This window comes from Purpureocillium lilacinum (genome assembly GCF_023168085.1).
Source record: "Purpureocillium lilacinum CBS 284.36 DNA, scaffold_3, whole genome shotgun sequence".
Lineage (NCBI taxonomy): Eukaryota > Fungi > Ascomycota > Sordariomycetes > Hypocreales > Ophiocordycipitaceae > Purpureocillium > Purpureocillium lilacinum.
This window is the reverse complement of record NW_027072113.1, coordinates 4,768,962-4,796,805: the sequence shown is the minus strand read 5'-3', so window position 1 is coordinate 4,796,805 and position 27,844 is coordinate 4,768,962. Positions and strand designations below refer to the sequence as shown.

Here is a 27,844-nt window from a genome sequence, read left to right as displayed (position 1 = left end):
ACTAACACACGCAATGATTCACTCGCAGCGCAACACAGGTTCGAAGCTCGACGTGGAGGTATCATACATTACCACTTACACGATGCAGTTACGCAAATCTACAGTACCATCCTCGCGGCCGTCCGTTACAACCCCATCATACATGTCGTGCGCTCAGGCTTGCAAATGCATCGGGGCTATGCCGGCCGTTGGTCCATGCCATGTCCATGCCCAGGTTCATGCTCTCCCTACTAATATGCCGACTCGACGCAAAGGGATCTGGTGCCGCTGAAGTGGCACCGTTGCTCATAAAAGGGTTTGTGCCTCCACCCACCGGGAGCGACGCACTCCGCGACGGCACCGCTGTAGGCAACGGCAATGGCGGAGCGGCCGTCTGCGTGTACACGGCCTGGTCTTCCGGTATCGTGGCGGGGTGCGCCGGCCGGTTTGCATCCGATGTCGCAGCCCTCTGGGGCATCTGATACGACTGTCCATACAATGCCATGATGGACGCCTTGTCCTGTCGTTGTGGCTGGTACTGCATCTGTGGCTGCTGTTGCTGCCCAAACGATGGCTGACCGTACGATGGCTGACCATACGCCTGCTGTCCGTATGCCTGTTGGCCGAATGCCTGCTGTCCGTATGTCTGCTGTCCGTATGTTTGTTGTCCGTTCGTATGCTGTCCGTAACCCTGCTGCTGGCCGAACGGGTTGGCACCCCCCTGCTGCGGCGGGGTCTGCACCGCGTTGGTGAAGAATGGGTTTGTGTTTGTGGGCAGCGGCTGTGGTGAGGCGGTGAGAAACGTCGTCTGCGTTTGTTCCGGAATCTGCCCCAGAGTGGGTGACGCTATCCGAGTTGGAGACCGCGCAAACGGGTTGCTCGCAAGGCCGCCTTGCATCTGGCCCGTCCCGCCTGACACGCTCTGCTGAGACATTGCTGCTGTCGGACTCGACGGCTGGGAGAAGAAGGGATTGTAACCCGTCTGATTCGTTTGCAAGGTCTGCTGCGGGTGCGACATCGGTTGCGGGTACGTCATGCTGCTTTGGAAGTTCATCTGTTGATAGTTTGAGGGGCTCGACGGCGCCGACGGCGACATGTATTGCTGGAACGCCGGGGGTTGCTGGGGCGCCTGTCGTCCCACGTCCCCCGTGCGGTGAGGGAACAGGCTCTGCGGCTGCTGGGTCACCGACAGGCCCTGGAAAGCTTGGCTGACAGCATCCAGCGGCTGTGAGGGCTGGCCGAAGGGGTTGTTCGCTGCCAGCGGCGCGTTTCCGTACGGGTTCTTGTTGTGCAGGGTTCCCGTCGACTGTGCCGTCTGGGGCTGAGCAGGCGTCAGCATGTCGAACGGGTTGGTCGAGGTTGAGGTCGTTGAGGCCGTTGTTGGTCGGTCATGAGTGGACGGCTGTGGAACTGTGAGGCCCGCGCCGAGTCCGCTGTTCTTGGACGTCAACGGCGTCAGAGACCTCGATGCCCGCAGACTGTTCTCTCGCGGAGGCACCATAGGTGGCGCTGGCGATGTCCTACTACCCTCACCCAACCGTACAAGAGCCTCGACAGCCCGGTCCAAGTTGCCGTTTACACCTTTCAGGATAATTGCGTTTCGCTGGCTGTCCTGAAATCCCATGTCTTGAAGCTTGGCGAGCTTCTTATCAGAGTCGTCGGGGCCATCGTAGTCTAGAGTCGCACCAAAGACCTTGGATGGCTTGTTGGCCACTGGCGGGTCGTACGAGGCATTGTGCGTCGCCTCGGCTAGAGCTGCCACCTTTGCTTCCTTCTTGGCCCGCGACGACAGCGGAAATATGGATGTTGCCGACCTGAACCCGAACTTGGTCGAGTTCTTGGGCGGCAGCGGTGGGGGTGTGCCTTCGTCGGAGCGCTGGCTTCGTGGCTTGGCCGACTGGCTGGCGACGTTGTGCATGTACTTTTGACGTATAAATCGTTCCATGGCCGAGTCGGCTTCGTCGGCATCGACAGGCACGGGTGGCCTCTTATTATCGGGATTATAGATTTGGTTCGACACGGTGTTGCCCACTTTGCGCATGTTCTGCCGTGGCGGTCAGCTTGCCAGTTACACACACACGGCCGGTTCGGATGAGGGGCTACGGTGCTTACATCGACCTGCTCGTTGGACCAGCTGTCCATACTCAACGACTTGACTTTGGAGATGTGCGTGCCAAGCTTTCGGTGGATGGAGGCGCACCGCATGCAAAGAAAGACGCCGAGCTGCATGAACCATGGTTAGCAGATTCGTCAGGGACGCCGGCCACGGTTCGTGTGACCGGGCGGAAGCGGCGGGGACTGGAGGCGACTACGAGAGACAACGTACACTCCATGATGCCCATGCTACAGGCGCAAAGAGTCAGCCAAAACTATCGACTGTGGTGCGAGGCGAAACGAGGGGCGAAGGATGCCACGAACCTGGGTTGGGGGCGTGGCAGTCGGCGCATTGGTTATTCCCGCGAACGCTGTGTACCAGCTCCTGGAGCTGCTTTTCGTTGCGCGCCTGCTGGCGCTTGCTCAACGCTGAGGACATGGCAACGTCGTCGGGTCGTCGGCGCGGCTGTGGGCGTCGAGGTCGTCGCCTCGGTCGAGGCGCGTGATGTCGGGCGACCGTTGAGTGACGAATTAGGCTTTCGAGATGGAGGCGACCGTTGGGCAGCGGGAGAGCGGCGGAGCGATTATGCAAAGACCATGTCGGGAACGCAGGACGATATGAGAGGGAAAAGAGGGCCGATTAAGGAAGGACGGAAGGACGGAAGGGAAAGGAACGAAGAAGACGACCGTGATGGTCTGTGAACGCGACAGAGGATGCGCGCGCTGGCGGGAAAAGGAGAGGAATCACTAGAGAGGGCTGTGGTGCCGGTGGAAAAGGGGACGGTTCGTCGTGGAGAGTTGGTGGTGTTCCAGCGGAGAGGGTCTACGGGCACTCTACAGCACGACTCCAGCAGGGGACGGGCGCAGCCACAGTGGGGTTGGCAGGTCCAGGGCTGCTGATTCGGGGCCTAGCGCGTGGAGACGTTTGGCGGGCACCTCTCCAGGGCTCCATTGGAGTTGACGGGCGTTCGCGATACTTTGATCCCAATTGCGCTGGGCTGGTCCGACCACGACGACGACCCGCTGCACTTGCTCCCGTCCGTCGCCTGCACGGACGCCGCTGTCGAGGACACGGTCCAAGTAGGGAGGATACGTACGTAGAGGCTTGCTTGGCCCTGGGATGATCCCACGTGTGTGCATCCGGCTGCCTGCCCTGCCCCCGTGGACGAGGTGAGCAAGCACCAAAGTACCGGCCATGCGACGCCCTGTCAGTCAGCCATCGCCAGACATCCCCAGAGCGACAGCCGCATTCCATCCGATATCGTTGGACCCTGCTGTTTCATCCTGTCTGTGCGCGAGGGCCGGGCCATTTGCTGGCCAGGCTGGACTCAATCTCGCGTGCCCGAGATGCCAGACATGCTGCCAAATGTCCTGCGCCATCGCTGGCCCACGCCGATCGAGCAGTCGATGCAGAATTAAGGTGCTTGCCGCGACGATGCCCCGATGTCGAATGTCGCGGGACTGCTAAGACTCCATTCGCCAATCTTGGATTCCGGTCCGACATAGCACTTGCTAAGATGGTGACCAAGCGTTAACGTTATGAAAGACAGGTTACCTCCTCGGCAGGTACCTGGGTCAATTTGTCAATTCCCAGTTCATTCACTTTAAATACCTTGCTCTGGTCCAATGAGCCTGTCACATAACGAGCCCCGGACGTGTGACTGATTTGCTCAACGCTGAGGATGCGGCAGCGCCCGCCGCGGGGAAGTGTGAACCCAACCACGAGGCGACACGACGACAGTAAATTGGGGTTCGTGGTGTCTTCCATCTGATCTCAGTCTTCTTATAACCTGGGGCAACAGACTCGCACTGCTGTCTGCAGGTCGCTCAACGCGACGAATTCCTCCCGGGGAGCGGCGGCAACCTTGGAAGGAGGACAGCACGGACACTGGCACTGGCGGTTCATTTGCGACAAAATGCGGCATTGCCACGCTGGAGACGTCATTGCGATGCCTCTTTGGACCATCATCGCGTGTCCCATTACCAAGGAAGTCTCGGCGGACATGGCGGGCTCACAGAAGCCCGAGGGAAGCGGAGAGAATCGGGAAAACGACATTTGTCGTCGGCGACGGCGGAAGTCGCGCGCTCCAACCCGGAGGCGCCGGCCGGCAGGGCGGGCTGGGTGGAAACTCGGACATTTCCCTGCCTGCAGCGGCGAGAACAATGCCCGGTGCCCTGTGACGTGGGAGCTCACGAGACTGGCTGCCGCGTCCAGAACCAGAACTGTCGGCAATTCTGCCGTTGTGATGATGCGAGCAGTGGGTAGGTACCTTGGGTAGACTCATTGATATGTACGTACATACCTAGTGGTCGTGATATCAGCTTATTCCACGGGATTCGGATTCGTGCGCCGTGCATCACCGACCCTGGACAGCGTGTGGAATACCGACGCGCTGATGATGATGGTGATGACGATGATGATGATGCTCAACAACAGCCTTGCAGGCAGGCATCACTGCGCCGCGACCTTGGCCTACGCAGTACCGAAGCCAGGTACCTACCGGTCAACAAGTAGTGCCAACCAAGAGAGGAATACGACACGAGGCGATGCAAGTCAGTCACCCCAGCCCAGCTGCCACGTGAACGTCCGGCAGGCGCACCATCGCACAGCCGCGGCGTCCCACCCGGACGGCGACTTGGATACGCCCCGACCCCCCTTCAGGAGGCTCAGGGTCCGGCCGGCGGCGCTGCGGCCCACGAGATGGACGGCTGCCAGGCTGGCCCAGCAGGAGGGGGGACAGGAGGGTGGCCCCGCCATGGAGCCCTCCAGCGCGCGCTCCCAGTGGTTGCCCGCCGTCCGCCGTGCCTGAGCGGATGGAGCTGGGCAGCGCCAGCGGCCCTTGCGCTGCCAAACGCGGCCTTTCCAGGTCCCCGCCACGGGGCACGTCACGTCCACTCCGTCCGCAAGGTTATATTGCTGATCGTGTCCTGTCCGCCTGCCCTGTCAGCCGCTTGAGCTTTCCCACCAGTCTACACGCTCAGCCATCGCCATTGTATGTTCGCGGCACCCCGAATAACTCGCCCGGTCGCTATGGATTGTCGAGTTTAGAGAGAACGTCGCCAGCATCTCGTACACCCGCCTCCCTCGTCGTCGCTGTCCGCCCGCCTGCTGGGCGCGAGTACAATGGCCGGCATCGAGAAGCTCGAGGTGCACAGCAAGGCACGTACACCTCCAATGCCCTTCTCCTCCTCTGAACCTTGTTCCCGGCAAGGGCTGGGCTATACGGACCGACTACTGTGGCCGTTCGGGCGCTGACTGAAGCCATAGTCGTACATTGTCCGCTGGGTCAACGTCGACGACGACAACACGCTGTCATGGAGCATCCAACCTAACAAGAAGTCAATGTACGCATAGAGACATCCCCAGCGCATGATCAGCTGCTCACCGGCCTCGTTGCAGAAACTTTGGCATCGTCAAGCACCCCGGCAGCGGCGCCACCACGATCCTCGCCTCCAACGGCCAGTTCCTCGACTCGTCCCAGACGCAGGGCGTCACCGACGGCAAGTCCGGCCGCTTCAAGAAGGAGGCCACTGCGCAGGACCTCTTGACAAGCAAGGGCTTCATACCCATAGCATGGCACGGGAAATGCGAGGCCGACAAGGTGTCAATGGGCACCTACGACGTGCCGCACGGCCAGGGCGGCATGTACGGCCTCGTCTTCGACAACACCTTTTCCAAGCAGACGTCCAAGACTGCTACCTTTGTCGTCCTCACCTACCCCACTGGCGTTGCGCCGCAGACGGCGAACCACCTTCCCAATCTTCAGATGCCCAACGCACAATCGAGCCAAACCAGCCTTGGTAAACATAGCAGCCCCCGCAACGAGGCCGGCCCATCCACCTCTGTCGATAGCTTTCACAGCCAGAACGCCCGAGCCCGAGCTGCTACAGGTACGTCGGCTAGGAGCGACACGACCGCGCAGCAGCCCTACCACGTCGGCACCCTGTCCAAGAGGAGGCGCAAGAAAGGCCAGGGCTACGCCCGCCGCTTCTTCTCGCTCGACTACTCGACTTGCACTCTATCGTACTACTACAACCGCAACTCGTCAGCCCTTCGTGGCGCTATCCCCCTCAGTCTGGCTGCCATTGCTGCGGATGAGCGGCGACGAGAAATTAGCATCGACTCCGGCGCCGAGGTGTGGCATCTCAGAGCCCCCAACGACAAGGAATTCCAGGAATGGGCGCGAGCTCTCGAGAGAGCCAGCCGCGTCGCCAGAGGTGTAGAGACTGTTCAGCAGCCCGCGAAGCCCAAGCTCCAGATCAACAGCATCCCCGCGAAGTCTGCTCTGGAGTACAACCGGCTCGAGGATGTCGAATGGCAGCAGGTGGAGACTTTGGTCAGCCGTGTCGTCGGCACGCGCGATGCGCTTCGACGACTGACAAAGGAAGTGGCCTGCTTGCCGAAGCCATCCCCTGCAGGACAGTTTCTTTCGCCTGGTTCTGCCGTGTCCACCGACGAGGCGAAAGACGGCTACTTCGCCACGCCGCCGGAGAAGAAGCCGTTCTGGAAGCGCAAGTCCAGCGCGTCGGCGCTGTCGTCGGCGACTCTGCAGCAACCTTCGCCGTCCCCAGATCCTGCGGCCAGCACAGCGTCTGTCAACGGCAGCAAGGCCAAGCGCAAGTCCCGTGGTGCCGCTCAAGAAGAGAAATCGATACATGACCACTGCGAAGCACTGCTATCTGATCTTGACGCGGTCGTTAACCAGTTTACCACTCTCATCTCCAACAGCAAGCGGCGGCGCCTCCCCATCCCGCAATCCGCCGGCGGTGCCTCGCGCATGAGCGTTGAGACGACATCCACGGACGAATTCTTTGACGCCGAGGACGCCAAGTCTGCTGTCATGAAGATTGACGGAAGCGAGGACGAATCCACGCACACGGATGCCGAGGAAGAGGTCGACACGCAAGACAGCTCTTCCATCTCATCGATGGAAGACGACGAGCCGGTCGGCCCCGACGGGGCCGGGTACCTGTTTCCATCTAAGCCGAAGAATCTGCTGCCACTACCGATAGAGAAGCCTGTCTCGAGAAGGACTCAGATTCCTCCCGCCACGGTTCAACCGCCGAGTCTGATCGCGTTCGTCCGCAAGAATGTTGGGAAAGACCTGAGTACGATTAGCATGCCGGTCTCCGCCAACGAGCCTACATCGCTCCTGCAGAAAGTTGCAGAACAGCTCGAATATGCGCAGCTCCTGGACAAGGCCGCCAGACAAAAGAGCCCGACGGAGCGCCTGTTGTTTGTCACAGCCTTTGCCGTTTCGCAGTTCAGCAACGGTCGTGCTAAGGAGCGCGCGATTCGGAAGCCATTCAACCCGCTGCTCGGTGAGACGTTTGAACTGGTGCGCACGAACAAGGAGATCCCTGGAGGCTTCCGGCTCCTTGTGGAAAAGGTGCAACACAGACCGGTCCGTCTGGCCATGCACGCGGACTCTGCCAACTGGTCATTCTCGCAGTCACCCGCGCCTGGCCAAAAGTTTTGGGGCAAGAGCGCAGAGATCACAACTGATGGCCGGGTCAGGATCGTGCTACGCCTGGCGGACGGCAGCGACGAATTCTACTCGTGGAACATCGCCACCATGTTCCTGCGCAACGTTGTCATGGGCGAGAAGTATGTTGAGCCAGTGGGCACCATGCACGTGGTCAATGACAGCACTGGCCACAAGGCTAGCGTTGAGTTCCGAAGCAAGGGCATGTTCGGCGGTCGAGCCGAGGATGTGCACGTCGACACGTTCAGCCCCGACGGCAGCAACACGGGCAGCGGTCTCGCGGGCACGTGGACCAGCGGACTGCGCACCGTCGGGCCGGGCAAGGCGGCGAGCGAGGAGGTGTGGAAGGCCGGGTCGTTGGTGGACAACGCATCGCAGACGTACGGCATGACGCTCTTTGCGGCGACGCTCAACGAGATCACCGACGTGGAGAAGGGCAAGCTCGCGCCGACAGACAGCCGACTGCGACCCGACCAGCGAATGGCGGAGCAGGGCAACCTGGACGAGGCGGAGACGTGGAAGCACAAGCTCGAGGAAGCCCAGCGCGCACGACGTCGCGTCATGGAGGACCGCGGCGACTCGCACAAGCCGCGCTGGTTTGTCAGGGCAGAGGAGTCGCCCGAGGGCGAGGAGGTGTGGAAGATCAAGACGGGCAAGGACGGCTACTGGGAGGAGAGGGCCAAGGGCAACTGGACGGGCGTCGAGGCCATCTTTGACGTGCCCAACGAATGATGACTGATGGGACGTGTTTTCCATGCGCGAGATTCGGGAATGAATGAGCCGCATTGAAGACACGGGGCCCCTCCGGCCCAATGTCGCGACTATTTTTCTTCTTCACTTTGGCTGAATTTACATGGCGGAGCCTTTCTCCTCTGCTCACTCTGTCCGCTTTACTGCCGCATCCGTGTACAGTGATCGTATGTACGAAGTACAGATTGTAGCATATCGTCGGGACCTCCTCTTCCACGTGCTGCGTTTGGTGTGTTTCCGAAATTACTTTCTGCACGACTGATGGGCTTGCATGGATGCCAAGCGAGCCCGAGAATCCGCTTGTTATGCCATTGCGTTGTCCCAAGATGCTGCTGCCGCACAACAGGATCCGGCCGAGAGGATCCGGGCCCGTCAATGGAGCCATGCTGCGGCGCCGCATAAGCCAAGGCGGCCGGGGGAGGCGCATGCCGACGGGACAGCCTTCGTGGAGGATAGATGGGCCATCTGCTTCGTCGAACGAATGCGGCGCGGGAGAGCAGTCAGAGAGAGAGTATCGATCGAGTCGAGATGCCCGCGACGTGTACGTTTTAGCCCTGGTCGTCTACAGATCGCCACGCTTAAGAATCACTAGCAAGTAAACAGGAAGACCCCTCCGGGGGATCATGACGCTGTCCGTAGTATATGTACGTCTGTATGAAATAAATACGAGTAGGAAACGAGTACTTTTTAACTTTTCAACGCATAAACTACCGCCAAGGTAAACCGATACGCCCCCGCCAACGGCATGGGATAATGCACCACCACCACCACCACCACCTAGGAATCTAATAACACGTCGCAATGTTGTCCACGCGGTCGTAGAAGCACCCACCGCCCTCAACAGTGCACTACATTGGTCATGCGCCTCGCGGTCAGCTTTCCATACTACACGCTCATCTTTGCAGCTTTGCGCCTGCAGGCTCGCGAACAAACAGCAGCAACCAGGAAAAAGTGAGTATCTATCTTACCCTGCTGGAACAACACGGGACCTTGACGACTGGATGGCCGATGTCGCACAATTGCGTTTCCGGGTCGCAGGTCTGGGGATTTGGCAAAGAAAAGGAGCAGAGTCAGTGATTTTTGCTCCATGCAGGGTGGGCCAGATCCGGAACTCACCGTCAGGACCGCGTCGAACGCGTGAGCGACACTGCAGAGCCCAAGGGCGAGGCCCAGGATAGTAGCAAGGTTTAGTCTCATCTTGTGCGTAACGTTGAGGAGCGAAAGAGAGAGTTTGGGGTTGCTCTTTTCAATAGGATGTCGACAACTCGAGATATCGGCCCTGTATAGCAACGATAACTGATAAAACCAATCTACTATTCTTCGCCTCTTGGCGGCTAATATATACTTGTAATTTTTGCTGTGTTCTTCCCATGCGGCAATTACATTCAACTGGCAGACTGCAATTACGTAGCGAGACGGAGAGCGCGACATGTCCCTCATCTCAGAATCGGACGCCATACCGTCAGGCGGTGCGTGTGCATCGCCCGACGCGTGGACGGCAATCTTCATGAGATTCCAGGGGCGCAACACGCCGCATGAGAAGCCGTGCTCCCGCCGAGCTCTATGCATTGTCGCCGCTGTGCGTTGCCGACGGGGAGTCGAGGACAAGGCGGCAGTTTCAAAACGTGGAAAGACTTGAGGAACCCGCGGCCTGGGCGCACGCGCTGGGCACCCCTGGGGCCACCTACCCGTCAACTCCTGGGATGGGACGAAATGAGCAGACGATGCGCTGCCGCCTTCATCTCTGGCAGCGCCCAAGTTTCGTCGGCGCATACCATGGATAGGGTTGCGGCGGAAAGCTGTCGGCTCCGATGCCTGGGGCCTCACGATCGGCCCGCCTTGGTCGCGTGGCCGGATTGATGTCTCGGTATTTATGGTGCGAGCCAAGATGTCACTCTTGGGTGGCCCTGTATTAGTGGCACAAGCATGAATAGAAATAATTTCGCTGATGCGTTACACGCATTTTGACCATCGTACGAGGGTAACGCAGAGCAAAGACGTTCGCTTGACACGTGTTATGCAAGGCTGCCGGCACTTGTTCGTCGCGCTTCGTCGCGCTTCGTCGCGCTGTGGTTCCAAGCTTTTGGAAGCACTGTGTGAATTCTGCGGACGGCATCTGGCATCGTCTGAGCCAAAGTCAAGTGCAGCGTCGTGACTTGCATCTGCTCTTGAACTCCCAGCCCGTGCCGACGGCATCGTCGAGCTCCAAGAACCAAGCATGGCGCAACCCATGCCCGCTTTTCATCTCCCCTGTCTTGCCCACGGCGTCGTCAACCAAGCGGTGCCGGGGCGGGGGGCCCTGCAGACAGGGCCCTGACCCCGGAAGGTCGAGCGCCCCCTGACGATCCCGCTAAAGAGACCCACGATGCAAACCAGATTCTCTGGCCTGGAAACACGACAGTCGTCGCGCGGCAAGACTGGCGGGACAGGGGAGGGGTTGGAGACGGGCAGTCGTTTTGACAGTCATCAGTCAAACCGTCATCCAAAATCTCGCCGCACACTCCCTCCGAGCGCCTGGCCGGTATGGGTTTCTGGCGACGTGCCCATGTGCCCTGGCATCTTGGGCCAGGGGACCCTCCGCAGCGCTTGTTTGAGGGCGAAACCCTGGTGCTGGAAAACCCTCGTCATGACGTCGGGTCCCGTTTTAAGCTGCCTATCGGTATTTGCACCATGCCCAGAAGACGAGGCGGGAGCAGCGCTGCGGCGCGGTTAACAATGGCGGGTGCGTGGTTGGAATCGCATTCCAGCGTCGAAAAACACGGGGTTGTGGATGGCTGGGGCCGATGGGCGTGCGCGGTCGGGGTGGACGCGTCGTCGGGCTCCCTCACTTTCTCATGCCACGCTGCAGGCTTTTCTATTTGCTGGCGTAACCAGCCATCCATCTACGGGATCGCACGGGAGCGGGCCCTCGGCGGCCGGACGCAAGTTTCCCATGTTGTATAGTAAGTGTAGCATTGTAGGAATGTATCCGAAGGGCGGTCCGCAGTCCGTACGGTACGGAGTCGCTCGAGCGCATGACACGAGCGAGGCGGTGCAGCAGAACACGAGCGGCCCCTGTCGAGGTGGTGGTGTCGGGAGGTGACGAAGTGTGCGTCTCTTCCGGTCTGGTTGGATACGGGGCAGTGGCGGCGGAGAGGTGGCCCAAGGTTGTGGGACAAGCTTCATCGCGCTTCAGTTCTGGGAGGGGAGGCCGGCTGGCCGGGCAAGGGGGGGTGCGCGAGATTCGGGGGCCCATACAGTGTGGCGACCATGCCCGGCGCACTCCCACCTCCAATCAAGCTAAATGGATAATGGTTTCAGGGGAACAAGAGGAGGGGCAGTGCTGCTGTCTGGTCCGATGCGCCTGAGGGGGCCTTCCACTGGAGCTTACGGGGCGGGAAGCTGGCGCTGGGTTGTGGCAGCAGGCGCCTCCAGCTGTCGTGCATGGAAACAGCCACTGGAAGTGGGTGCTCCTCCACGGTTGCAGGCTGTATTTCGTGCAATCACTCCCAGCGCCAGCTGCGTGTTACCTGCAGCTCACATCCGCCGTCCAACACCAGATCCGTCTTCGGGAAGCCTCAGCGGCAGGGGCCTTCCTGTCCTGGGGGTGGGAGCTGCCAGTCAATCGGCCCGTGGGGTGCGACGCCAACATGTCGATGGTGCACGGCCGCGGCGGTGTCGTTGCGTTGGCTGTTGGTCTTGTTGGCGGCGGATGGGCGTTGATTGAGTCGAACGTCCCATCCTGACTCGGCGGCTCGCGTCTCCTTGCCAGCGGCCTGTCCACTCGTGTACCAAGTACAGTGCAGTGCAGTGCAGTGCAGTGCACACGAGGGCGGAGAAGCAAGTGTCCAAGGAACCTGCGTGAGAAGCACGGGTCCCGCCCAGAAATCTGCCGGTTTCGTCCAGACCGTGCCTTGTCAGCCTGCCTGCCTGTCTTCCTTGATGCTTCCCTGCCGTCCTGCGTGTTGCATGAGGTGGACAGCGCTGGGCTGCTTGGCTGAGGTGCTGCGTTTCGTAGTGGTACCCCAAGCAGGCGGTCCATCAAAGTCAATTGGTCGTACAGTGTGAACTGCCGCCCAGCATCTCACCCAGCCAGTCCAAGACACTGAACGCAAGACAGCCACGCCCTGGCTCTTTCTTTGTCTCCCCCCCTCCCCCCCTGCCCATCGCCCACCCGCCCACCTTCGTCCCGCTGGCCCCGCCGCTGCAGCCACTGGCGGCCAACGGCGCCCTGGCCACTTCTACCCGCGACTCCCTCCCTCCTCTCGCGACCTCTTCTTTTCTCCCCTTCCTTCCATTCCAGGCCCCCTTCAAGACTTCCTTCTCTTGTTAATCCGACTCAAGTCCGACTCCCTCGTTGTTGGACCTTTTCTTCTCCAGAACCACTCTAATTCTTTGCTCCTTTTCTCCGCCCTCCCCCTCCATTCTCTCGGGGCTTCATCTCGCTATTCATTCATACACGCTTCCGCGACTTTCCGCGTCGACTCTTCCCGACGAACAAACTCTCAATTGTAGCCCGATCTCGTTGTATCTTTGCACCCGTACTCCCATCGAGCTATAATGAAGGGATACACACTCGTCTCGGCCCTTGCGGCCCTCGGCGCCGTTACCGCGTCTCCCACAAAGACCAGCAAGCAGGCCCCCAACAAGCGCGCCAACCTGCCCACAGTCTCTGCCTCTGGCAATGGTACAGTCCTCTCCGCTCTACCCGGCCTTCGAACCCGCCGCGTGCTAACCCGCAATGCGCAGCCTTCTGGACTGGCAAGGACCGATTCTACATCCGTGGCATCGACTATCAGCCCGGCGGTGCCTCGGCCAACGAGGACCCCCTGGCCGACCCCAAGCAGTGCAAGCGCGACATCAAGCAGTTCCAGGACCTCGGCGTCAACACTATTCGCGTCTACGCCGTCGACAACTCCAAGGACCACGATGAGTGCATGAAGGCCCTGAACGATGCTGGCATCTACCTCGTGCTCGATGTCAACAACCCCCAGTACTCCATCAACCGATTGAAGCCTGGGCCCTCGTACAACACCAAGTACCTCCAGAGCGTCTTCGCCACGGTCGAGATGTTTGCCAAGTACGACAACACCCTCGCCTTCTTCTCGGGCAACGAAGTTATCAACGACGAGAAGGATACCGATAAGTCGGCTCCCTATGTCAAGGCCGTCACTCGCGACATGAAGAACTACATCAACTCGCGTGGTCTCCGCAAGATTCCTGTCGGCTACTCGGCTGCCGATGTGGCCTCCAACCGCATGCAGACGGCCTTCTACATGAACTGCGGCTCTGATGATATGCGCTCCGACTTCTTCGCCTTCAACGACTACTCCTGGTGCAACAGCGACTTCAAGACGGCCGGCTGGGACCAGAAGGTCAAGAACTTCACCGACTACGGTCTCCCGATTTTGTAAGCACTACTCGGGCTTGCGCTGCCTCCTGCGAACCCTGCTAACTGCTACAGCCTGTCTGAGTGGGGCTGCATCAAGAACCGCCCCCGTAAGTTCGAGGAGATGGAGGCTCTCATGAGCAACCAGATGACGGGCGTCTACTCTGGTGGTCTCATGTACGAGTACTCTGTCGAGGACAACGACTTCGGTATCGTTACTCTCAAGGGCGACGATGTCAAGAAGTCTGATGAGTTCGACCTGTACAAGAGCGCCCTCAAGGCCAACCCCATGCCCACGGGATCCGGTGGTGCTGCCACCACGACCCACGCTGTCGACTGCCCGACCTCGGATGCCGGCTGGAACGTCAACCCGACCATGGTTCCTGAGATGCCCAGCCAGGCGCAGAAGTACATGAAGGACGGTGCCGGCAAGGGCCCCGGTCTCGGAGGTGACGGCTCCCAGAACGCCGGCGACAGCGGCACCTCCACCGCCGGCGTGACTGGTGGCAAGCCTTCCCCGACGGCCAGCGGCTCCAGCGACAAGGACAATGCTGGCACTACGGTCCACGGCGGCATCGACAAGGCCCCTATGATCGTTTCCGGCTTGGCGCTAGGCTTCACCCTGCTTGGCGCCCTGCTCCTGTAAGGTGGTACTTACGCGAGGTTGTTTGTTTAAGGGGGAGGCGGCCTTCCCCCAAGATGTTTGTGCCCGCTGGAATCAGGAAGACTATTTCTTTTCCTTGGAGTGGAGGCTGAGCAGGAGCGCGTGGAAGCCCCAGTCAGTGACAGTAACTGCTTGACTGTATAAGATGAGACGTGTTTTAGCTTGCTTCGCAATCGGTGTCTGGTCCGGGAAGACCACGGCTCAAAGGGACACGAAATTATAATTTAGTCTAGGCTTTGAGCCATGTTTATACATGCATTTTTGCGGTTCAAGCTGCTTCGTATGACTGACTGTGCGAGCAATCAGAGCCGAGGAGAATGTGCGATGAGGGTGAGTGGATGAGGGCGTTCATGGTGCTCGGGGGCGCGTTCAGTTGTGAGCGCCCAGAATTATCTGTCGGACGAGTGAGCCGTCCAATTTCAATTATGTTCCGTGTGTTCATCATCATCATCGGCCCATGCTCGGTTTCGGGAGCGGAAGTGATGAGAAATACCAGGCGGCGCGGTCGGGGGCGGGCGCACCTTGGCCATCGCCCCACACACGTGAGGCCGGCAGGAGGACCTCGGCATCTGAAGCTACATCCGGAGCCGACCATGCGCCGCCGCGGAGACTCTGACCAGACATCACCTCGACTGTTCAATTTACCACGCTCGACGCCCGCTTCCAATATCCCATCCACGGTGCGTCTGATTCTGCATATATAAGTCGAGAGGAAGGCGGAAATCGAAACCAGACTGAACCGAGAGACCGTCAGCAACAGCCACAGCAGCCAGCACCAGCACCAACAGCAGTCACAGCCACCGCAACGTCAACGTCAACGACGAAAAACGTGTTCAAACATGGCCGCCCCCCTCGCCGGCTACAAGTACGAGCACTTCCTCGTGACGTCGCCGCACCCGTACGTGGCGCACGTCGAGATCAACCGGCCGCGCAAGCTCAACGCGTTTGCGCGCCCGCAGTGGCTCGAGTTCGGCGCCGTGTTCCGCCAGCTGAGCGAGGACGCGGGCGTGCGGGCCGTGGTGCTGTCCGGGGCGGGCGACAGGGCCTTCACGGCCGGGCTGGACGTGCAGGCGGCGAGCCAGGAGGGGCCGCTGTCCGGGGGCGGGGACGGCGGCGACCTGGATGCGGCGCGCAAGGCCAAGGCGCTGAGGCCGCACATTGAGGAGTTTCAGTCGTGCATCTCGGAGATGGAGAGGTGCGAGAAGCGTGAGTTTGCCGTCCCGTTTACGCGCGTCACCGAGGGGAGAGGCAACATGACGCCTTCCAACTTGGTGCTGCTGTAACTTCTTTCTTGTTATCTAAGCTAACTGCGGGCGTCCCCTCGTGTAGCCGTCATCTGCGTCCTCCACGGCATCGCCATCGGCCTGGCCATCGACATCTCCTGCTGCGCCGATGTGCGCATCTGCGCGGCTGACACGCGCCTCGCCGTCAAGGAGGTGGACGTGGGCCTCGCGGCCGACATTGGCACGCTGGCGCGGCTGCCCAAGATCGTGGGCTCGACGTCGTGGGTCAAGGACGTGTGCCTGTCGGCGCGCGACTTCAGCGCGCAGGAGGCGCTGGCGCAGGGCTTCGTGAGCCAGGTGCACGGAGACAAGGCGGCGGCGGTCGCGGCGGCGACGAACATGGCGCGGACGCTGGCGGGCAAGAGCCCCGTCGCGGTGCAGGGCACCAAGGAGCTGCTGAACTACGGCCGCGAGCACAACACGGCTGACAGCCTCCGGTACACGACGGTGTGGAACTCGGTGGCGCTGCAGGCGCAGGACCTGCCGGCGGCCATGACGAGCGCCTTTACCAAGAAGAGGCCGACGTTTGAGAAGCTGTGAGGTGTACTGCAGAGGGCTGTATGCTGTATATAGACTGGTACTTTGTGGTAGCACAGGTCGTGGTTATGAATGCCTGATATAACAACTCGACGCCGTGACTCTTTCGTGGTGTCGTGTTGTTCGTCCGAATCGTAGAGGCGGCCATGGGAAGATGTCGTAGCACGCAGTACATATGACTGGTAGGCTTATTCGGACCCGGACTCGTCCACAGGCGGGAGGTTCTCCTTGAGACGCTACAGACACAGACAGGTAAGGGTAAGCAAAGACACCGTGGACGCGGGGATCGGGTGTCGTCGTCGACGTCGTCGGTGCACGTACATCCTCGAGCTTCTGCTTCAGCAAGGGCACCATGTTCTCCTTAACCACGACGCGCTCCTCGTCCAGGTCCTCGATGATGAAGTCGTGGTTGTCGCTGTCGATATTCACGATGATGGACTTGATGGAAGGGTCGCACTCGATGAGCACGCCTACGAAGCAAAGCCGGGTGTCAGAAGACAGCGGTCACGGCCAGGAAGTCGGTCAGTCAAGGCGACGGGACGGGGTTTTACGGACCTCGGATTGCGCGCGGCATGGTGATGCTGGACTGCAGGCAGAGCTGCTGCTCCTCGTCGTAGCGTTGTTGTCGGATGCTGGGGGAAAGCGATGCCCGTCGGCTGTGGTGGTTAAGTTATCTTGTGATGTGGTCGAAGTCGACGAACCTGGAAGCCAAGCACGGACTTTTGGCAAGTGGTGGTGTGCTGGATTGCACCTCTTTCCAGGTTTGTGCCGATTGGCTTCCAGCGGGGGTGGCGGAGCAGAGCCCGCCCCGCCCACGTCGGGCGTCAGCTCTCCCCGCCAAGCTCTCTTTCAACATCCATTTCCGGCAGAATATGAGGTCAGCTGTGAGACGACCGGGCATGTCAAGAGTCGCGACCCCGTTGGAACGGAGCAAAAGTTAATGGGTATTATTGAAGGCTTATCGCAGCCACGCGTACACTCGAGCACGAGAGCCGAGAGAGCTCGACAATGTGCGGGCGATAGCTGTCCACATGTCAGCCACAGGGCGGCGAACAAAAACAAGCTACCGATGACGCACGCACGCCATGCTTGCTAAATTCCACGCGAAGCATGAAGGCGGCTGCCGAGCTCCCGGGGTCCTTGGAGGGGAGAGGGCGTCGGCGTTTTCCCCCTCATCGCAAATGGTAGTGGTGGTGGTGCGTTCTCATGGTGTGTCGTCGACTCGACTCGTCGACCGGTCGTCCCGCCCTGGCCGTGTGGCACAAGACGCAAAAAAGAACAAGCCTGCGTCCCGGCGCCCGGGGGTCCATGACATGCCGCTTGCCCCCGCACTGCTGCCCACGACGGGGATGGTGGGTGGTGTGAAGCGTGATTCGACTGCCGGGCGTGTGTGGTCGCCACCGGTTCTGGCCGGCAACGCAAGACGCGAGACGCAGACGCACGCTTGTTTGTAGGTACGTATGTACGTATGGACGTGGACGCAGACACGGAGGCAGGCGCAGCCGGGAGAAGATGGAGGGTGAGCACCGAGCGGGCAACCAGCAGCCCAGCCCAGCTTTGCCCCAGGTCTGGGCCACCTTCCATCACACGGTCTCTGTGAGAGATGATAAGAAGCGCGGCGCTCGCGCCTTCTCGCTGCTGGTGACTCCCACCCAGCATTTCCGCACTTGGATGACGTCCTCCGTCCGTGCCGGTGAGCGCCGTTGGATTCCCAGCTTTTGGGTGCAGCGTCTTCCTCCTGGCCTCGTCGTGTGATCATGCTGTGTTTGGTCGACACTAGCTGTGACGGGACTTATATTCACAAACGACTCTGAGCCCCCCCTCCCCTCTCACGGTGTGCGTGCCTACGGCATCACCGTGCGGTACCATAGCTCTGTACGTGTGAGACGAGAGTGGTACACTACCTCGTACACTTCATCTACAACCCGAGGAGCCGTAGCTCACGACGCCACCGCTTTCCGCCATGTCGTCGACGACCCTCCAGCGCACGGCCACGCCCATCACCCCGACGCCCTCGGCCACGAGCACCCTCCCCGTCGGCCACGACGGGCCCGAGGGGGGCGCGGCGTCGCAGCCGCTTCTCTGGGTCGTCATCCCGCTGCTGGCCATCTTCGCGGCCGGGTGCTTCACCGTGTTCGTGTGGACGCGACACCGACGGGGCCGCGGCGACGGCAGCGGCCGCCGGCTCTGGCCCGAGGACCGCATCCTGCTGCCGAGCGGCTACATCATGGCCCGCTCGGGCGGCCGCAGGTGGGCGGACCGGAACCGCAGCCGCGATCTCGAGGGGCTCAACGAGCTGGGCGAGGCGCCGCCGCCGTACGACACCAAGAAGCCGCCCTCTATCAGCTGTCGCTACGATCCGGCCGACGGCGCCGGGACTGAGTTGACGAATATGGATAGCGCGGGGGCGAGGGCACCCGAGTACGTTCCTCGTCCGCCTGAGGCACATGTTGCTACGTCCCCGTCGAGGAGGAGCATATGATATGGTATGGGGCGGACGCGCGTATGGCAAGCTGGTTCTCACACGAGACGACGTTTGGCTCGACAGAGGTGCGAGCGTGCGTGCGAGTTGATGTGCCTATACATGGATTGTGGCAAGATCTGGGGCATTGAGAGTATGATACCCCCTGTTTAGTTTGGCGAGTATGGTTTAATCAAGGAGTTCCGGCCAGATATCATGTTTGTGTCTTTTCGGGCAGATGTCACCAAGTAATTGTATAATGGCTTGCGCTTACGATTCGAGTCCACGTGCCAGAGCGGTGGCCCGACCACCACAGTGTCATCGCATCGTCACCACCGTATGATTTACCCTTGAGCTCAGTGCGACAACGACGTCGGCACGCGCCAATCTTGAAACACGGCTCCGATGTCTTCATGTCGCACCGCCGCGACCGATTCCGCGTGCGTGCAACTGGTCCGTGTGTGCGGCCGCTGTTCTCGGCGCGCTACGAGTGCCTGGTGAGACCACCGTGACTTGAAGAGCGACGTCGAGAAGGCGCTATGCAAAGAAGGCGGCACTGGATCACGGGACGCCACGTACGCGCACTTTGTGGTCCGGGGGGGCTGGGCGGCGCAGGCGAACTTGGTCTATTGCGCAGCCATTGCACGCATGTCTTGCTGCGATGTTGGAGCAACGACTGTGGCAACCGCCTCGGGGCCCGGCAGCGGAACTTGCTGAGCCCCCTGGCGAATGGGGGGACTTGGACCAACCTTCGGGCAAAGTCTGTGCCCGGGTTTGCAGGACGGCAGTCTCTGCGCAGTGCAATGCAGTGCAGAATTGCGTGGCTGGTTCGTTGGTCTGTGAGAGACATTGGCATCGTCGCCGTGGTTGCAAGGGCCGACGTCGGGTCTGGGACTGCTGTGCAGATGCACCTTGCACGTTTGGATGGGCCTCGTTGGCTGTTTTGTATCCTGCACCGACCTCTTTATCATTCGAGGCCCACCCGCAACGCGTGCGTGCGATGGAGCGTGGAGGCCGCGTTTGGGATTCGAGCGGTTGCCGGACATGAGGAATGCGGGAAGCGACGTCAGGTCGGCCGATGGATAGGAATGCGGGAAGCGTGGAGGCGAGGACCCTGTGACGCCCCGATCCGGATAGCCGTTGACTGGCCCAAGAGCACGGCACGGCACTCAGTTGGGATGCCAAGGCCAAGGGTTCGCCGCAAGGGAGGGCGTTGTAGCTCTGATGGTACCTATCGCTACCGTCAGTCTGGCCATGCCGAGGACGAACGGTGGGAACGGTCCCGCAGATGCGATGGATGGATGGGGCCGGGCGACGAGGCACGGCGGGGAGAAGGGGGGAAAGAGTGCCGGCGACCGTTGGGAGGGTGCTTGGTCCGTATCGGCATCTGGTTCATCGTCCGTGCTGCACTGCGCGTCTGCTCGTTGGGCACGCCTTGTGAGAAGAGCCTGCTCAACGGCCGCCGTTGACGGGACTCGGGTTCGTGGTGCAAGAAAACAAGAGGCGAGGTGTGGTTTCCACGGCAGCGAGATGATGGGCCCCCTGTAGGTGCCGGGCCCCCTGCTGGGAACCCGACGTTGCGGCGACTCCATTGGCGGGGCGTTGGCTGGCGAGGTGGGTTTGGTGGGCGATGGAGCTCTGGCGGGGCGGGCGGGCGCGTTGGAGTCGAGAAAGGAAAGGCAGGAGAGGTGGAGTTTCCAGTGATACAAGTGCTGCTGGTTTGACTGGGGGCATCTTGCCTGGGGCTTTTGTGGGGGGCAGAGAGGTGGTGATGAGAGCTTGTCAAGCCTGGCCGGGAGGTCTCTCTCATGCCAGGACTCCCGTCGTTTGGCAGACACACCTACCTCACGGACGAGCACATGGCCGTGCTGGGCTTCCAATCGTACTGTAAGTGAATTGGCGCCGTCCCGGCAGCCCGGCGAGCCCGTCCACGCGGTGGAAAACTGCGCCCACCGTGCCGCCGGACGGCGGGGCGGCGCCCCCAAGTGGAAGCACTGGAAGCCCCGTCGCTGCACCACCCAACCCAACCAACACGGCGGAAAGCTGCCCTCCTCGGATGGATTGGTGGCGGCTCCAGCCCACCTCAGGCACTGCTGCTGTCACCTGAAAAGCTTCCGTCCACAGGGCAATCTCCACGCGGAGCAGGTACCTTTTCCTCTCTGCTACCAGCCGCCAGCCTCATCAGCCCTCACCGTCTTGGTAACTTTTGTGGCCGCTGTTAGCAGCCGCCTCTCCCGCCACGCGCTAGCAGCCAAAAAGAAAGCCGACCCGGATTTCTCAGTCACATTGACGCCCCCAGCGGCTGTTCCCTCTGCCCAATCCCGCCGTCACCTTGGACGGCCTATCCGCTAGCTCACCCGTGAGACCCGACGACCTAAGCCAGGCCCCCCCCTGGCCTGAGAGCTTCCATTGGGCCAGCTCGTCGGCAGCGCCAGCTCATCACCACACACCAGCGACCGACCACACCCCCCGAAGGAGGCCAAGGTAACAGAGAGACGGGAGGCACAATAACAAAGCCTCATCCCTACCAAACCAATCCCGTGCAAACGAAGCGTCCAGCCAAACGTCACCCCAGCAGGTGCCATCGAACGCTCGATTCGACGCTCCCGCGCGCCGCCTCTGCCACTCTTCGACCCAGCTCCAACGTTGCCGCGCAGCAGCCCCCCGTCATCCATCTCCACCCCGTCAGGAGGATCAGGACAGAACCGCCGCCCGCTTTGGCTTGTGGTTTGTGGTTTGCCCCGACCCCAGCTCGGCATCCCAGCCATCCATCCATCCCACCCGTCCTCGCTCGTCCCGTCGGTGCCATCACCAAGCCACCACGTCCTCGTCGAGAGCTTGGGCTCTGCGACACGCTTCCTCCGTACATACACCCGTCCTTGCGTGCATGCTGGGACACACATACATACGTCCCTTGCCTTCAACTCCCCTCACAGCGTGCATACGCAGTATTGCAGCCAGCGCCGCCCACGCCTGCGGGACCGCTGCGGCCGTCGATCCAGACCCGAGGTGACCTGACCCGACCCGACCTGGTTCGTCTGGCGCCGTCGACCGACCCCCGTTGCCCGGGTTGCCACTGCGCTCGGGGCTGACTGACTGACCGCAGCCCGCGCCTCAAGCCATCCATCTCCCCATCCAACCAAGCTGTCGTTCATCGGCTGCCGAACCCACTGCCAGCCTCTTCCGCATTGCTGCTTCTGCCGCTGCCCGAGTGTCGCCACGCCTGGCCAGTGTTGTCCCATTCCCAATTATTCTTTTCTGGCCCTTTCTGTTCCGCGGCGCCATCGTTTCTCGTTTCTTCGTGAGTCGCCTCCGAGCCGCAATCCGGGGTACTGGTGACGGTGTTTGGTCCGTGTCTCTCGCTGACGCCGACCCTGTCCCAGACCTTTCTTCTGCCCGTCTTCCTTCGATCCCCGGATGTCTTGACGTCGACCAGTCAACGGCAAAAGCACTTCGACAACGCCGCGGGTCGCATTCTCCAAGTTGACCATCTCCACCCTCCCGCTCGTCGGCACGATATAGTCGACCAAGGAGACGGCGTCCTGGGTGCATTGCTGGACCCGTGGCCTCGCTGCCATTGTTGTCCTTGGCCAGTCACCAAGATGGGCGTCGACACGAAGAAGAAGGCACCGCCGCTCCCCGCTCCTACCGAGACAGAGACGACCACGCCGACAGAGGTCACAACCGACATCTCCAAACCGGGCGACGAAAAGTCCTCATACTCGCTTCCCGAGGACGGCACGCCCGTCACGATTCGCACCCGTGGCCACAAGGCGAATCGCTCCCAGACCTCGCTCTTGATCGAATACTTCGAGGGGGGCAAGCCCGGGTCGGGGTCAGACCGCAAGCCCAGCGTGCGCGTGCGCCTGACGCCCTCCAAGAAGAGCAAAGGCGATCACATCCAGGTGACGGAGACAAAGGGCACCCGCAAGGCGTCCCTGACCCGCCGCATACCTCTCGACGAGGCAATCGCATCTCGCGAGATTCAGCTCGGTGGAGAAGGGGGCGAAGATGCCCACAGCATGACCTCGTATGCGTCGGCGACGGAGGAGTCCAATGTCTCGAGAAATCCGATCGATATAGAGATTGACCGAAATCGTCGACGACGGCGTCCGGCAAGCCCGCTGATCCCTACCGGCGAAACGTATCAGCCAGGCAACCCCTCCGAGATCTCTGCGATCCCGACGGACAGCTTCCTCGATGGCTCCGGCCCTACTGGTGAGCTCAAGCGGTCTGCCAGCCCGTCACGGGTTGGCGACGGCATCGCAGCCGCCGCAGCAGGAGCACTAGCCGGTGTCGCCATGGGTGAAATCAGCAGCAACAAGCCTCGTGGCAAAGAAAGAGTCAAGATTTCAGACAGCAGCGCAAAGGAAAAGTCGTCAGACCGGAAAAGGCGTTCTAAAAGTAGAACAAGCAGCGTCAGCGAGCCCGTGGCAGACGAAATCCGTTCCTCGCGCCGTCGGTCAAGCCGTGGTCACCAGGAATCCACTGTGTCGGCCGCGGATTCCAGTGTCCTGTCGTCTAATCTCTCTCCGAGCCACCGCTCCTTCGACACGCGTTCCATGCGCTCCGGCGCATCCAAATCGTCCATTAACAACCCAAAGTTATTGGAGACTGTCGAAGACGCTATTCGAAGGTTGATTTTGCCCGAATTGAGCGCGCTCAAGCGGGAGCAGAGCAAGCGCGAGGCTCGGCGCGGGTCTCTTACATCGACTGGCACATCGGCGTCAAGGGATGATGTCTCCACAGATCGGAGGCGGTCCTCGGGCGGCCACCGGAGTGAACACTCCCGCGACCCATCTCGGCATAAAGAGAGGAGAAACCGGGAGGCTCGACATGACCTCGACGAGACGTCGCTGCGCAGCGCGAGCCACGACTCCATCGACGCAGAATACCGCGCACACGATGGTGATGCGACCACCCCGAAACGCAGCAACAACCTGCTCAAGGTTGCGGCAGCAGGCGCCGCCGGGGCAGCGGCAGCCAAGGCTCTTTCGTCCGCCATGGACGACAAGACCGATTCCCCGGACAGGACGCAGCGCGATCGACGTCGGCGGCGTGCTGAGTCTGCACGAAGTCGCAGCTTGGGCCGCGACCGCTATTCGGAAGAGTACGACGATGAGGATGATGAGATGGCGCCGGCGCCTCCAATGCCGCTCATGAGCGACATCAACCCATCTGAGTTGACACGAACATCTATTCTTTCGGCCGACACCGACAGGCCTCACTCTGCCAGCGAAGAGCTCGTATCTGGCCACGACGCTGCTCGTGGGCTGGACTCTCCCGGGTCAACGCCAACGAGAGCAAGGACACCAGCAGATCTGCAGCACACCCTTGGAACAAAGCACGCCAACGTTTCTCACGGCGACCTGAATGCACTTCCTCGGGGACAGAAGGGCTATGTGCAAGAGTATGAGACCGATGAGTTTGGCAGGAAGGTACCCATCGGCGACTACGACGACTATGAGCGCAGTCGAAACATGCCCGAGGTCGATGACTACCCCGAGGACGACTTTGAGGATCGCTACTACAGCCAACAGGACGTCCCTCCCCCGCTCAAATATGTTCCGTACCAAGCCGGCGCCCGGGGGCTTAGTCCGATTCCGAGCGTCTCTGGATACACTGAAGGCGGAAGCGAAGCACCGCGCCCCCTGAGCTCTCGCGACGTGCACTCGCCCAACGCCCTTCCTTCTCCTGGCAAGTCTCCCGAGCATGGCCGCTATGTCAGATCGGCCCACTCTCAAGACTCGGTTCCAAGCAACATGAGGAGCAGGGAATTCGATCGGGCCTCTGGCCACAGCGAGAACGAGCGAACCGCAGCCGGCCAGGCAGTCCGAGGCCTTGGCGCAAACCCCGACTTTGTCCATCCGCCAAGCGGCGTGGAATCGGCAGTCGCGTCCTTGGTGGATGGCTCGATGCTAGAACAGTCTGTGATGACAACTGGATCCGGCTATGACTACAGCGGCCAACGCGATTCCACCATCTCCGATGATCTTCACAGCAAGGTGGACCGCAGCAGCAGGGGTATCAGCCCGGATAAGATGTCCACCGATAGCTACCATGGCGCGGGAGAAAGCATGAGGGCGGCAACGCCAGGATCCCGGTCGCAAGCCCAATCGCAGGACTATTCGGAGTATGACATCGACGAGCATGGTCGAAAGGTGCCGCGCACCAGGTATCGACACTCTCCCACGGCCTCCGAGGCAGCCATTACGGCCGGTGCCGTCGGGGCTGCGGCTGCTGCTCTCAAAGCAGCCCAGGGGAGGAGACAAGCAACGGTCGAGGACAGCGCGGACGAGGCTTTCCAGCCTGCTGGCGTGTCGCGCAACAAGTCCTTCAAGGAACGAACGACACAGCATGGTTGGGAGCCCCGGAACACACCCACTCACAGCGTGGACAGGCTCGATTTCGAGGACCAGCCGAAAATGGCCGCTAGCGGCATCCCCGACATGAATAGCCCTATGCCTGAGATAGGTTATATGGACGATGACTTGCAGACGAACCCGTCAGTCGTGGAAGAGCGACTGGATGGACATCGCGACGAGCACGACTGGTCTGGAAGGGCAACCCCGACACAGCGAGACATTGGTGGGTACGATCCCGACGGCCATGACAAGGGCGGCGGCCTAGGAATCACCGAAGTCGCCGGTGCTGCAGCCCTCGGCGCAGCTGCTGGCATGGCCGCTATGCATCATGACGAACCCGAGGAGCTCGACGAGTGGCAGCGAACGTCGGAAGAGCGAAAGCGCGACACCCTGGTCACGAACCCCTACGAGGACGCAAGCCCCATCGCCAACCCGGCTCTCGATGAGACAATCTTGAGTGGCCGTGGGCTGGACGCGCAGTTCCACACCGGAAGCCCCGGTTTCGGGCCAAAGTACGACGAAGGCTACATGTCGAATGGGCCGGTCCGAACACCAGACGTTGAGCCGAAGGGCAAGGCCATCGACTTCGGCACAGGCGCGAATCTGGGCGACGACCCGTTCTATTCCCCTCAGGGACATTCGCGCCATCTGAGCGGCATGTCGCAGGGCATGGCTTCTCCGTTTTACGACGCAGCCACCGGTGCTGGGATTGAGCGTATCGAAAACAAAGACATTGTTGCCTTGATGCAACATGTGAGTGAACTCCGCAGAACTATCTGTAGCGGCTGCTTGCTAACGACGGGACAGCTCATGGTGCGTGACGCCCAGAGAAGCGCAAGAGACACGGAGATCGTGGCGCTGCTCATGAACGCAGCGCTGGAGATGCGCAATTCATTCCGTGAGATGAAGGAGCTGGTGCAGGATACTGGCGACGACGTCATCTTTGCCAACGTGGAGAACACGGAGAAGCTCCAGAAAGCCATCAACGGCCCCAGGCCGTACCCCGGTGCAGCGTCGCGGTCCATCCAAAGCGGCTCCCAGGCCGGTACCATCGACGATGTCGCGGCCAAAAAGAAGAACCTTTGGCGGCGGGCGTTACAAGGCCTCGGTGCCAAGGGAACGAGCGACCTCAGCCGCATCGAAGACATGCTTATGCAGCTGCTTGGTGAGGTTGACGTGTTGAAGATGCAGACAGCGCAGCCGGTGTCTACCGGTGGTCCCGGCCAGTCCTACGAGAACCTGCAGCCGGAGGCCCAGTATGAACAAGACAAGGGCTACGAGCCAGAGGGCATCTCGACTGCCAGCCATGCCAGCCAGTCGGGCCATTTGGCCGCCTCTCAACCCAAGACCCTGGCCCCGCCCTTCGCGGGGGAACGGCGAGCGGTCTCGGATCACCGGATCAGCACCGTGGAGGAAAACGACGAGGAGTATCAGTATGATCACCCCAGCCCGTCGGCCGAGAGGATGAAGGCCAACCTGCTCTCTCCTGGGCGGCCCGACCAGGTCCAGCGAGGCGGGTCTGTGCCGCCAGAGACTCCGCCGCAGCTCGTGGACAGGGGCGACCAACACCCACAGAGTGCCGAAAACACCCCCCGGACGGACAGGGGGAAGAAACACAAGTCCAGCAGCTCTTCTGGATGGCTGCCCAAGATCTCCCGCTGGTCTGAAACGACGACTTCGAGCGTCGGGCGGATGCTCCGTGGCAGCGGAGGCAAGAAGGGAGGACCCAAGTACGACGACTTCCAACCGCCTTCACGGTCTGGGTCCAGCCTGGCCTCTTATGAAGACAACTACAGGCACGATCCGTACGACGACAAGCTCCACACGGGGTTCTCGGTCCAGAATCTGGTTCCCGAGCCACATGGACGAGATGAAGGCCCGCCCCCGACATCGTACCAGACACCGGAAGACCCCAAGTACAAGGCTCACAGAAACTCGGTGAACCTTCAGCATCCGCAGCCCAGGCCGGGGCAGACGGAGCGCTACCGAACAGCCCTGGAGACATCGGCCCAAGAGTACAGCAACAACCCGACGACCCCGAGGTCGGCAGACTGGGCGGGCTCGGCCACCAGCCTCAACCGGCTGCACGGGAATACCACCAGGCACAGCAACACTTCGTCGGCCGCAGCCGCAGCCACAGCTGCTCAGGAAGCAGAGTATTGGCACTCGTCGCCGGGTCCGCCACGACCGCCCAAAGAGCCGATCGGCAGCCCCCTGTCGCCGACGTCCCCGAGATCTGCGGACATGGCGCGGCTCAAGGAGAGCAGCCCGCCGGCGCAGCAAAGCTCAGAAAGCGGCTATGGGACGCTGACGGCTACGCATCTCAGCCATTATTCTGGCAGCAGCCCGAAGCTGGAGAACCGGAACCTGAGCGCAGCGCTCGGTGTGCCCACGCGGAGGCCTACCGGACCGCGGGCGATGACACCGAGGCACCCGGATGAGGATGCCGCGAGAGAGGAGAGACGGCGCAAGCGAGGTGAGTTTCAAAGCCAATGCCGTAGTGCGAAACCTGGCTAATCCGGGGACAGATACATTTGGCACGGTGGCAAGCGAGGACACGGACACGTTCTGAGGCGTTGTCGCACTGTGACCCGTGAGGCAGGGACGAAAATGGACTACAATTTGCAAAGGCGAGGCGACTTGCCGGTACATACAAGGCACATATGGAGCTGGTTGTGCTCGATCTGCATGAGAGGCGGGCCTGCGATGCGAAGTCTCATTTCGCACATGTTTGCTTGGCTTTCGGGGGCCGTTTTGTCCCCCTTTCTTGACGACGATACGACTCATGGCTGTTTGGTTCTAGATCAGAGCGTCGATTGGTCATGTAGCAGGCGGCTGTTGGCGGTTTTGGCGATGA

General features: G+C 61.0%; 7 protein-coding genes across 7 annotated transcripts; 5 read left to right on the top strand and 2 right to left on the bottom strand.

The window, feature by feature from the left end:
* Window positions 1-136: 136 nt before the first annotated feature.
* On the bottom strand, window positions 137-2,512 carry PLICBS_005017 (uncharacterized protein; the record flags this gene model as incomplete). Its single annotated transcript, XM_018325576.2, has 4 exons — window positions 137-2,023; window positions 2,092-2,202; window positions 2,306-2,322; window positions 2,398-2,512. The coding sequence occupies 4 exons, from the start codon at window positions 2,510-2,512 to the stop codon at window positions 137-139; spliced, it is 2,130 nt and encodes a 709-aa protein (XP_018175328.2).
* Window positions 2,513-5,197: 2,685 nt separating this feature from the next.
* PLICBS_005016 (uncharacterized protein) lies at window positions 5,198-8,291 on the top strand (the record flags this gene model as incomplete). Its single annotated transcript, XM_018325577.2, has 3 exons — window positions 5,198-5,221; window positions 5,342-5,418; window positions 5,474-8,291. 3 exons carry the CDS (start codon window positions 5,198-5,200, stop codon window positions 8,289-8,291), a joined length of 2,919 nt encoding a protein of 972 aa, XP_018175329.1.
* Window positions 8,292-12,848: 4,557 nt separating this feature from the next.
* Window positions 12,849-14,323, top strand: PLICBS_005015 (uncharacterized protein; the record flags this gene model as incomplete). The annotated part of the gene is made up of 3 exons (XM_018325578.2): window positions 12,849-12,975; window positions 13,038-13,698; window positions 13,753-14,323. 3 exons carry the CDS (start codon window positions 12,849-12,851, stop codon window positions 14,321-14,323), a joined length of 1,359 nt encoding a protein of 452 aa, XP_018175330.1.
* Window positions 14,324-15,180: 857 nt separating this feature from the next.
* On the top strand, window positions 15,181-16,164 carry PLICBS_005014 (uncharacterized protein; the record flags this gene model as incomplete). The annotated part of the gene is made up of 2 exons (XM_065600639.1): window positions 15,181-15,547; window positions 15,671-16,164. 2 exons carry the CDS (start codon window positions 15,181-15,183, stop codon window positions 16,162-16,164), a joined length of 861 nt encoding a protein of 286 aa, XP_065456711.1.
* A 185-nt stretch (window positions 16,165-16,349) lies between these two features.
* Window positions 16,350-16,735, bottom strand: PLICBS_005013 (TFIIH complex subunit tfb5; the record flags this gene model as incomplete). Its single annotated transcript, XM_065600638.1, has 3 exons — window positions 16,350-16,397; window positions 16,483-16,631; window positions 16,717-16,735. 3 exons carry the CDS (start codon window positions 16,733-16,735, stop codon window positions 16,350-16,352), a joined length of 216 nt encoding a protein of 71 aa, XP_065456710.1.
* A 1,389-nt stretch (window positions 16,736-18,124) lies between these two features.
* PLICBS_005012 (uncharacterized protein) lies at window positions 18,125-18,643 on the top strand (the record flags this gene model as incomplete). Its single annotated transcript, XM_065600637.1, has 2 exons — window positions 18,125-18,582; window positions 18,637-18,643. The coding sequence occupies 2 exons, from the start codon at window positions 18,125-18,127 to the stop codon at window positions 18,641-18,643; spliced, it is 465 nt and encodes a 154-aa protein (XP_065456709.1).
* Window positions 18,644-22,224: 3,581 nt separating this feature from the next.
* On the top strand, window positions 22,225-27,559 carry PLICBS_005011 (uncharacterized protein; the record flags this gene model as incomplete). Its single annotated transcript, XM_018325581.2, has 3 exons — window positions 22,225-25,740; window positions 25,795-27,463; window positions 27,516-27,559. The coding sequence occupies 3 exons, from the start codon at window positions 22,225-22,227 to the stop codon at window positions 27,557-27,559; spliced, it is 5,229 nt and encodes a 1,742-aa protein (XP_018175333.2).
* Between the last annotated feature and the right edge of the window lie 285 nt (window positions 27,560-27,844).